General features: G+C 34.8%; 1 protein-coding gene across 1 annotated transcript; it reads left to right on the top strand.

The window, feature by feature from the left end:
• The first annotated feature begins 1,203 nt into the window (after positions 1-1,203).
• On the top strand, positions 1,204-2,379 carry LOC122044128 (protein MONOCULM 1-like). Its single transcript, XM_042604666.1, has one exon. It carries the CDS (start codon positions 1,204-1,206, stop codon positions 2,377-2,379), a length of 1,176 nt encoding a protein of 391 aa, XP_042460600.1.
• Positions 2,380-12,466: the final 10,087 nt, after the last annotated feature.

Below are 12,466 nucleotides of genomic sequence, written 5' to 3'. Positions count from 1 at the left end.
TGGACACCGTAACTCAGCACCATTCATACATTCGGGATGATTCTTAGCAAAGTTCACAAATTCTTCGACTTCAGCAATAAAATCATCTCTAATAAATCCATTTTCTAAACGATTATACATCCAAGCTTTCGTTCATAGACATTTTTACCTAACACTGATAAATTTAAAATTACAAATCAGCATATATTAGCATATTAACAAAAAACAAACAAACGGATTATATTATGTAATAGATTAACAAACTAACATAACATAAATTTAATCATGTTATACAATATAAAAAATATATATATTACTAAATTATACCTGAAAATGTATAAGTCAACCGGAGACGAGCAACAAAAACTACCTGTTTACAAAAAAAAAAAAAAATTAGCTAAAAAATTAACACAATAATAGACAAGTTACACCCGACAGCCAAAACAAGGCTTTGGATGCCATAGAGCGGACAGCAGCGGCCGGCAGCGGGCGCTAGCGGCCGCTGGCAGCCGCAGGGTGCCGCTGGCGGCAGAAGGGTGCCACTGGCGGGCGCCGGCGGCCGCAGGGTGCCGCTGGCGCCCGCCTGCAGCCGCAAGGTGTCGCACCGCGGGCGCCGGCGGCCGCAGGGTGCCGCTGGTGCCCGCAGCAGGAGTCCGTCGTCGGCCGCAGGAAGCCGTCGCCGGCCGCTGGTGATGAGAGTCGACGGAGAGACGACAAACCTGGAATCAGGAGAGAAGAGAGGAAAGCGGCGCCGCGCGTGAGGGAAAAAAAAAGATGGTTAGGGTTATGTTTAGGGAAGTTTACCGACGGAAATCATTTTCCGTCGGTACACTTTTGTTTTACCGACGGAAACATGATTTTTCGTCGGTAATCTGAAATTTTATCGACGGAATTTTAAAATTCCGTCGGTAAAACAAAAGTGTACCGACGGAAATCATTTTCCGTCGGTGATTCCTAAATTCCCCGACGAATATTAATTCCGTCGGTACGCCCGTCGATAATACTGTTTTTTTTTATAGTGATATTGGACTCTTAGACTACTCGTCGCACGCGTTTCTCGATTTATCCTGATAATTAATAAAAAAAATTTATGGAATCGGATTGATCATCAAATATATTGAAGTTAACTGAGATTATTATTATTTTATTTATTTATTTATTTTTTCTTAAAACTACTATTACTTCCCCTTATGATATTATTCCAGTACTTGCACCACAACCACCATGCTCAGCTCACTTATGTCTTCCACCGGCGGAGGCAAGGCTGGAGCTCATCAACGTGACTCCAGCCTCCAACATTGTGATCCCGTTTTCTCTTCTTTCCCTGTGCGGCAGCTTCTCATCCGCTGCGCAGATCTTGTCCACCACGGCGACCTCCCCGCTGCAGGCCGTGCCATCTCCTCCCTCCTCTCCGTGGCCAACACTGGCTCTGACGACGCCACCGACCGCCTCGTACGCCAATTCTGCAGAGCGCTCTCCTTCTGCATCGCCGGACGTCCAGGCTGTTGCCCCCCGTCCTCCTCTGCCTACTTCCTCTTCAACCATATCGCCCCCTTCCTCCGCTTCGCCCACCTGACTGCGAACCAGGCCATCCTCGAGGCCGCGGCTGGTTGTCGCCAAGTCCACATCCTCGACCTCGACGCTCACCACGGCCTGCAGTGGCCGCCTCTCCTCCAGGCCATCTCGGCAGCCGGAGATATTCATCGTCCCCCTTCAATCAGGATCACTGGCGCGGGGAGCGACTTCGAGACTCTCTGCCGCACCGGCCATCGCCTGAGCGCCTTCGCGCATTCTTGCAACTTGGACTTCGATTTCCGACCTCTTCTCCTTCCTGACCACCGTCCCAACTATGATCGCATCCTCAATCATCTCGTCCATGGCGAAACCCTTCTGGTCAACTGTGTTCTCGTCCTCCACAAGCTCCAAAACGAAGAACTCCTCACTTTTCTCAGAACTCTCAAAGCAATTAAACCGGCGGTGGTGACGGTGGCGGAGAGGGAAATGCCGCCGCTGCCAACCCACAGCTCCCCGGACTTCATCCAACAATTTGCCGCCACAGTGGAGCACTACTCAGCAATGTTCGAGTCGCTAGAGGCCACATTTCCGGCGTGGAGCCGGGAGAGGTCGGAAGTAGAGCAATCATGGCTAGGGAGGGAGATTCAAGGTGCAGTCGCCGGTGGCGAGTCACACAGGTGGTCGGAAAAGTGGGAGTTTGCAATGCGAAGTGCCGGATTCAAGAGCATTCCGCCGAGCAGGTTTGCCGTGTCACAAGGAAGAATGTTATTGCGACTCCATTACCCGACGGAAGGGTACAATGTGGAGGTGGAGAAGGAGAAGGAGGAGTTCTTCTTCCTGAGGTGGAAGAACAAGCCTCTCTATTCAGTCTCCTCATGGAAATAAAAAAAAAAGGCATGGTCATATGGCAAAGTTATCTTACATAAATTAATAACTACTAAGGAATTAATATTTGATTAGTTAAGTTATTATAAATAATTAATGGCCACTTTGATCATGTATTACATATATGTCAAGTTAATTAGAGTGTAGAAGCCCCTTATCATTGTGCAATTGTAAGACGTTCAAGTAGTTTTTTAAGCACTCACTATTTGAATTTCAACTATAACACACTATTGGACATTTTCCTCCCGCGCCACTCTGTGGGGCCAGGTCGAAAAAAAAATAGAGCCTAGAACTAATTGTAATCAAAGCTAAGAACCCTAATGTAAGCTAGTTGTATATATTGTGGGAGATGTGTTCGGAGAGAAACCCTAATTTTGGTTACTTATTGTATGCGATATATAAGGGTAAGAAACCCTAATTCCTCTATGCAAGCTACTAGGGTTTCAATTGTTTTTTATTAATTATCTACCTGTGTCCCTTTTGAATGTAATGTGATCATGATTTGCTTTATATATACCCATGACTAGTTAATTGATTATCAAAATGGCATGTTGATCCCTTGTCAATACATTTTTTATTTCCAAACTACAACATGCGCACTTCAACACTTATCAACACAAATAAAACTGTGTTAGAGTAGTTATGAACTATAGTTGTCGTAAAATCATAACGGCTATAACTGTGTAATTATAGTAGGTATAAAATCGTACCTATTACTTGCGTAGTAGTTATCATCTTGTAATTGCTACAATAACATTGAAAAACACAAATGTACACAGGTAGAATAGGATATATAGCATCCTTGTGAGTTTTCCCCATTAATTAATATGAAGGATATATATTGTTGTTTTTATTTAACTAACTAATCATGGAAGAAGTTTAATAGTGATCTTTGTTATAGAGATCCTTTAGGTTGATATATAACTACTTATGCATATTGCACAGACCTATAAGATCCTTCGATATATATCCTAAGATGGATCACAGATCAATCGTAGACTACTAAGTCCAGCACATATATGTAACTGTGGAATATTCTGACATATTTGTTTCCTTGTGATGATTTTGTATGAAAAAACCATGGCATACAACTTGTGATGTAACATGCACAAAGAGGGGAGGAAGATGGAAGTCATACGCCTGCCACAGTTGCTGGTTTGGCCTCTAAATGCTCCAACTTGTGCATCTGACAAAGTTACAAATGATAAAGATGGCACATATGATTGAAAATTTTAGTATACGATGTATACTTTTCTTAATGAAAAAGAACTTTTTAATTATCAACTTCCTTTTGGTCATGTTAACTACTGAGGTCAGAGTTTCAGTGTCAACTATAATCTACTAGACTGTAATTAACACTAAAAAAAGGGTTACGTTGTGCCATCCCTGTCATCAGCTTTGCAATCCGACAGACTTCTGAGTACGTAGATGATCCTGTCGATCGATCCATGCATGCACGCACGCACGCATGACATGCCAAGTTACACTCAGAGATCTAAGATTTCTGTCAAACTCAGAGCAGAGAAGATGGCATTTGCTGCTTCAAGTTAAACTCAAAGAAAGGAACAAAGTTACAAAAAAGCTAGCCTTTGAGACAAATCTAATAATTATGATCAACAGCAGTGTCAGACAAACTATATATATATCCAGTAGGAGGATTCCTGACTGCTTTTCAGTATTCACGGATGTGAATCTTCTAGCCTGGCATTTGGGTTTAAAAGTTGCAACAGTGAGTTTGTGATGAGAACAGGTTCACTGATGAACAAGACAATTCACTGATGTGTGAATGATCTCTTGGAAAGAAAGATCAGACACATGTTCTAATTGAAGTTTAATGAGTTTAATTTCTGTTGTAGAGTTGTGTGATCCAGGATCTCTTCAAAATTGTAAGGAAATCTACAAGAAAATGCTTATCTTCCTCTTCAAACCGACATGGAGAAATTTGTGTTCGACATGTCTCCTGCAAATAGATCCCACTAATCACTTTGTGACTAAGCTAACTGTTTGTGTGGCTTCTGAGGATGAACGTCCCGGCAATATAAATACACTGTGTCATTTTGTTAACTATCAAATGGAAATGGAATCCAATTACAAGCGTTTTAAAAAATATATATACAAAAATGAATATATTTTGTTTATATTTTGGACTTAAAAAATCACATAACACAAAGTGAAGTTTTTGAAATTATAGGGCAAAATTCATAAGAATGCCTTTCATTTTAAATCATCAAAAGCATATTCCACTTTATTTGTTTTTTTTCAAAAGGGCATTCCATGGCTCTGTAAAATGGCACAATCATTCTCCACTATATTGTCTCATTATTACATTTCTCTTATATATATTTCCCACCTAAATCTTGAACATAGGGTGTAATGTGGCAACTATGAGCTCGTAACTATCACATAGTTGTAGTAATTATGGTTTCGTAGCTGGTATAACATAGAAAAAAAATTAAGACTACACTTTTCCGAAGTCTTTGAAAATGCTTTAAATAATTGTAGATCTATGAACGAGTTTCGATTTGATATATTGTGTGTTTCATGATTCAATGTGAGTTAAAAGTTATGACTTCTCAAAATATGAGATTTTACATTCATGTTGTAGCCAGAGCCGGCCCTTGTTATTTAAAGGCCATGAGCGAAACTATTAATTATACCCTTATTTTATTCTTCCATCCACCTAAGTAATAATTATTTTAATCTATAAAATTTTATTTCTTGAAATGGGATAAGGAAACAAGATTTTTTTTTTTTCTAAGGACGGTTGTTCTTTTTTTATTTACGTATAAATTTCTACAATTCTAATATAGAAATAAAAATGAAACATCAATTCCAAAAATATAGATATAAATTTCACACTAGGACTAGAACCTATGGGAACCTACAAACTTTATCAAATATCCCTTTGAAAAATATGATAAAATTTTCTTTGAGAACCTGCACAATGATATAATAAAGTAATTATTACTACAAATCATTAATGAAGAAGATCAAAAAAATTTTGTGAGGTAAACAAGACAAATATATTAACAATTAATCATCTTTACAATAGTAAACAGTGTTTCACAAGCATAATTTAGGAAAAAAATTACTTTATTAAATTTAGATATCCACTTTTCACTATACCATATATCAACTTCCCTATTTTTTCTCTCTCCTCTATAATATTTAAGGAATGAAATATATTTCCTAAATTTAGAAAAGTACTATTTATAAATGTAAAATTTAGGGAATTGATAGGGTAGCTAATGCAAAGGTTTTTTTTAGCTACCCTATCCAAAATTTAGGGTAAAATTTTTGGATAGAATAACTGATGTGGATGCTCTAATATTGAACGTAACTCTATTATCTTGGTCAGTAGAACATTTAAGTACTGGTAGTACAATTTATTTTGATATTAAAAAATATGTTAGCAACAAATTTGTGTAAAATACACTAGTTAAGAAACTTTAACATTGAAAAATATAATATGCAAGTCTTACTCTCAGATGTCGAGTGCTATCTGTTCCCAAACCAACAGTATTAACCCATCCTGCAAGTAAAAACTAGAATGTGTGTTCATGCAGCATCAACTAGTATACTTTTCAAGTATGAAGGAGTTCATTTCTGATTCCATAGAAACCGAATGTCATGATTGGCTAAATAATAGTGAAATGACCTTCCTAAGGTTCGCTTGCAATGAGCAAAAAAATTCCAAGGTCGGCAGGTTGATCACAGCCAAAAGCTTATCATGTTCCCTAGAAAATGCGAGTTGTTTGATGAAACCTTCATTCTACCGGATGATACCTTCAATTTGTAGTTTCAAATCATTTCAATATAACCAAATCCATTCATTATTTACGAATAATCAAGAATCCTCTTCTTAGCTAAGTGGAGAAATGGATCGGGATATGCTTATCTCATGAGCAGCGTTCTTTTGCTTATCGTAGATGATCTTATCTCCAAGGTCGAGGAGGACGCTAGCAGGGATCAACAACGAGGAGTCAACCATATTTTTTTTGTATATATTAACTTATTAAAAATAGGCCCCTGGGTATTTATGGGCCCTGGGTAGGAGCCCTGGTAGCCCTAATCTAGCACTGACTCTAGTTGTAGCAGCTACAACTATTGCAACTGCGATTTCGTAGCTATTATAACTAAGTTGTCACGTAGTTATAATAGCTACGGTTTCATATATACTAAAACGTGAATATTAAACTATAAATTTTGAGAGGTTATAACTTTTGACATAGATTGAAACATTAGACGTATAATATATTAAATTGAAGTCCGTTCAATGATTTACAACTAATTATGAAGTGAAACCTATAATGACCTGTTTTAATACTAAAAAAAAAATCGTTTAAAACTTTTTTAAAGTCTACGAACAATTTTAGTCTTAAATTTTTTCATAGCTACTACAACTATGTGATAGTTTAATTACAACAACTATGAAATTATAACTGCTACAATTATGTAATAGTTACGAGATCGTAGCTACTATAATGCACCTATTTAGGATTTATACAGAAAATATAAGAGAGAGATAATCATAAGAACATTATAGTGGAGAATAGTTGGATTATTTCATAAGATGATAGGTACCATAAAAAATTAAAATATAATGCCATTTTAATGACTACAAAAATAAGGAGTGTATTATAAAGCTAAGAGCATAACAACGAGAAAACGATAGATGAATATGAGAAAAGAAGGGGAGATATTTATTTGATTTCCAATCAAGTATATACCAATAACTTTGTACATGTCCTATTTATAGGATAAAGAATATAAACAATACATTAATGAAGAGAAGATGAAGTGATATGTCTCTTAACATTAAAGGGGGGAGACAAAAACCAAAAATCTCAATCATTAATCGAGATAAGGTGAAAGTATAGGTCTTCAATCATAATGGCATCCACTTATATTCTTTAACACTCCCCCTTGATGCTATTTATGATATTGTCTCATTAAAAAACCTTACTAGGAAAATCTAGTGGGAAAAACCATGGTGAAAGGAAAAAAGAGTACACTATAATTACTCCTCTTTATCACATCTCCTTAGATCTTTCAATTTTCGCATCCCAATGTTATGTACCATTCTTTCAAATGTTGAAGTATGCAAAGCTTTTGTAAATAAATTGCCTAAATTATCTAATGATCGGATTTGTTGAACGTTGATATCACCTCTCTTCTAAAGATCATGCGAAAAAAAATTGGTGATATGTGTTTCGTTCAATCACCTTTAATGTAGCCTCCCTTTAGTTGAGCAATGCATGCAACATTATCCTCGTATAATGTTGTTGAGATATTTTTATTTAAAGGTAAATCGGATGTCTCTCGAATATGATGTATTACAGATCTCAACCATACACATTCTCACCTCACCTTATGAATTGCTATGATCTCAGAATAATTAGAAGATGTAGCAGTAATCGTTTATTTCATAAATCTCCAAGATATGGTTGTGCCACCACATGTGAATATATAACTTATTTGAGACCTACCATTATGAGCGTCAGATAAATAATCAACGTCAACATACCCAATCAATTCCGCTTCAGGCATATGAGGATAATATAATCTCATATCTATCATACCTTGAAGATATCGAAATATATGTTTAATGTCATTCCAATACTCTTATTGAAGACCTATCTCTTGCTAATAAATTTATAGTAAATGTTATATCGGATCTTGTATAACTGGCAAGATACATTAGTGCTCTAATAGCACTAAGATATGGTACTTTAGGACCAATAAGTTCTTCGTCATTCATTCGAGGTAGAAATGGATCCTTATTTACATCAAGAGACTTTACGACCATTGTGCTACTCAATGGATGTGCTTTATCCATGTAAAATCTCTATAACATCTTTGATATATAAGCAATTTAATGGACAAATAATTTATTTTCAAAGTGCTCAATCTACAAACCAAGACAATTTTATTTTTTCATAATCTTTCATCTCAAACTCTTTCTTTAGGTAATCTACTATTTCAGAAAGTTCATCAGTAGTACCAATAATGTTTAGGTTATGGACATATATTGTGATTATAACAAATTTGGATTCAAATCTCTTAATAAATATACATGAACATATGAGATCATTTAGATATCCCTTTTTCAACATATATTCACTAAGACATTTATACCACATATGCCCAAATTATTTCAATCCATATAGAGATTTACATAACTTAATCGAGTATAATTCTCAGTGACATGAATCATATGTTTCTGCAGTTGAAATCCTTCAAGAAGTTTCATTTATATGTCATTATCACGTGAGTCATACAAATAAACTATAATAACATCTATAAATCACATTTACAATCTTTCATGGATTGTCAAACATAACAAATATCAAAATGTTGTTGCATCAACCACAAGGGACTATGTCTTTCATAATCAATTCCTAGTACCTGAGAGAAACCCTGAGCAACAAGTCATGCCTTATTTCTGACAATCTCATTTTTTTCATTCCATTTACATACAAACACCCATTTATATCTAATCGATTTTACACCCTCAGGTGTCGGGACAACAAGTCTAAAAACTTAATATTTTGTGAGTGATTTTAATTCTGCATCAATCGCATCTTTCCATTTAGGTCAATCATTTCATTGTCTGCATTCATTAATAGACTTTAGTTCAAGATCCTCATCATCTTTTATAATGTTGCATGCAATATGATATGCAAAAAAATATCATCGGTGTCAATTTCGTCTCGGTACCATCTTTTTCCAATCATACTATAATTTATCGAGATGTTTTGATTATTAGATACCCAAGATTCTTCTAGAATCATATTATTAATGACTGGAGATTCTTCCGAAGTTATTATTGCCTATTTTTTAGCCTCTATGTTTTTTCTTTTTCAGGGATTTTTATTTTTGAACTAATAGGTTTACCACGTTTCACTTGCAGTTTAGGCTCATTAGCAATCTTAAGTTGTCCTTCGGGGACATTTATTCTGATTGGAGCATTAGCAGCTAGAATTCATGATTTTATCACTTTCTTTGGGTTAGTAAATACATCTGACACTTGATTGGCTAAATTTTACAAGTGAATAATCTTCTGAACTTTCAGTTCACTTTATTTTATTTGAGGATCAAAATGAGATAATAATAACTCACGTCATATGATTTCCTTTCCCAACGGCTTATTTTCCTCTTTTAATGTTAGAAATGTTATTTCATCAAATTGATAATCAACAAAATATGCTATAAATAAATCTCCTATCAATCATTATAGATATTTAATAATAGATGGAGATTCATATCCAACATAAATTCCCAATCTCCTTGGGGGGGCCCATAGTGCATTGTGGTGGAGCAATAGACATGTATACCGCACATCCAAAAATTTTAAGATGGGAAATATTTAGTTCCTGACCCTGAACCAATTGTAAAGGGAAGATCTCATGATAATTTGTAGGTCTGATGTGAATTAGTGTCGCTGCATGTAGAATATCAGAAATTGGGATTTTTGTCTTCATTAACAAAGGTCTCACAATTAATTGAAGATGTTTAATCAATGACTTTACGAGGCCATTTTGTGTGTGAACATGTGCTACAGGGTATTCAATATTTATTCCAATGGACATGCAATAGTCATTAAAAGCATGGGAAGTAAATTCTTCAGCATTATCGGACGAATGACTTTAATCGGATAATCCAGGAATTGAGCTCATGATCGAATAATTTGTGCAAGCAACCTCGCAAATGCTTGATTACGAATTGATAATAAACACACTTGTGACCATCTTGTTGATGCATCTATTAATACCATAAAATATCTGAATGGTCCACAAGGCGGGTGTATGAGCTTGCATATATTACCTTGAATTCGTTCCAAAAATGTTAAGTATTTTGCCTTAACCTTAGTTATTGATGACCTTATTATTAACTTCCCTTGTGAGCAAGTAGCGCACGAAATTTCATTGGAAAGAAAAATATTCTTATTTTCCAATGAATGCCCACATGGATTCTTAATAATTTGATGCATCATTATAGAGTCAGGATGATCCATTTGATCATGTCATATGATGAAATTATTTTGTTTAACAAACTTCTGGTTTTCAATGGTATATACTTCAATGATATGTATATTTGTATAGTATAATCTAGTTAATATTGTGGGTAATTTTTTTAATATAAATTTCTTACCCCAAAATAATATTTGTAATGCATAAATATTCTATATTATCTTCATTCATAGTCTCAACATGATGTCCATTTCGACAAATATCTTTAAAACTCAATATATTTCTTTGAGACTTAGGGGAATATAAAGCATATAACAAATTTTGTTCCTTTGAGTAAATGGATGTTAGCTCTTCCAGAGTTTTCAATCATTTCTATACTCCCACATATAGTGTTCACATTTGCAATATTCATTATTAACGATGTAAAGAATTTCTTGTCTTTAAAAATAGTATTAGTTGATGTGTTGTCTGCAAGACAAGCATCATTGTTGTTGATTGAGAATCTGATTTGAGAGTTTTACATTTTCCTCATGTAAACATAAGAAACTTAATAAACTTTAAATAAAATATACGATATAGTAATAAAGTAAATGAAAATTATTATTCATGATTACAACGGAAAAATAAAATACTAATTCATGATGACTGAACAGTGTGATCAACATTATTCTCAGGCTCGACAAAGAAATCCGCCACATCAAAATGGAAGATATCATCAAAACTATAATCAACTTTGTCATCATTAAAGATAAAATTTGTCTCTATCACCTTCTTTCCTTTGTTTTTTACCGATTCTTAATAGAGATTAGCAAGATGTTTTGGTATATGACAAGTATGCGACCAATGACCTTTCATGCCACAACGATAACATATATTTTCTATATTTTTTACTACATTGCCCTTTTTTCCCTCATGTGCCTTTGTAGTACTTTCCCTCTTTTCATTTAGTGAGGACAATCACTGTGAAAATATTGTCGGCCATGACCACGACCACGTCCACGTCCACGACCTCCAGCTTGACCTCCAAAGTTATATGTTGTCACATTCACTTCAGGGAATGGGTAGATCCAGTCGGACATGCCTCATGATTTTTCATCAAAAGCTTATTATTTTGTTCGGCCAATAACAGATATGAGATCAATTCATAATACTTCTCAAAAACCCTTTACATGGCCTTATTGTTGCAGTAACACATTTGATTCATGAAAAGTGGAGAATATTTTCTTTAACATATCTCTATCAGAAATAATTTCTCCACATAATTTCAATTGAGAAGTAATTCAAAATAAGACTAAATTATATTCAACTCGTAGATTTAAAATCTTGCAAATGCAAGTGCATCCAATCAAACTAAGCTTTTGGGAGGATGATTGTCTTCAGATGATCATATATATCTCTCTTTCAAAATTTCCCAAAGAATAAGTAGATACTTCACAGTGAGATATTCAATTCCAAATGACAATGAAGGAATATAATCGCTTTCGCTTTGTCTTGGTTGGACGCCATGTTTTCGTCTTTAATGTATTTACAAGATCATCGGTAGCAAGGTGAATTTCAACATATAATAACCACGAGAGATAGATCTTTCCGGTGATATCAAAAGCCATGAACTCCAATTTCATGAGGTTCGGCATGATAACTCAAAGAAATATTAGTGATATCTTTAGAAACAAAATGAATAAGCCTCAAACAACTTAGCTTTCTCGGATAGGAAGAACATAAAGCTAAGAGCATCGTTGCATAAAATAACATGAGAAAAGAAGAGAAGGTATTTATTTGATTTTCAATCAAATATAATATCAATAATTTTTTATATGTCATATTTATAAGACTAAGAATATAAATACTATATCATCGAAGAGAAGATGAAATGATTGGTGATGAAAATAAAAAGTCTCAATCATTAATCTGAAAAGTCGTAATGATATTCATTTATATTCTTAACATAACGTTCTCTTATTTTTATCCAAAATTATATATGATATATCTTTCAAAATTAAATATAAATTTAGAATGCGATGGCACAGATTTCAGCGAAAAATAAACGTTCCTAATAAAATAACGACTTCCTATTTTTATCCTTAAAAAAATCCTCCTTTTTCTTTTACTAATTT

This window comes from Zingiber officinale, chromosome 2A (genome assembly GCF_018446385.1).
Source record: "Zingiber officinale cultivar Zhangliang chromosome 2A, Zo_v1.1, whole genome shotgun sequence".
Classification (NCBI taxonomy): Eukaryota; Viridiplantae; Streptophyta; class Magnoliopsida; order Zingiberales; family Zingiberaceae; genus Zingiber; species Zingiber officinale.
Note: the sequence above shows the minus strand (reverse complement) of the source record. Positions and strands in the feature narration are given on the sequence as shown.

Bases quoted from the DNA above. Each gene is read 5' to 3' on its own strand.
- LOC122044128 (XM_042604666.1), top strand. From the start codon at position 1,204: ATGCTCAGCTCACTTATGTCTTCCACCGGCGGAGGCAAGGCTGGAGCT.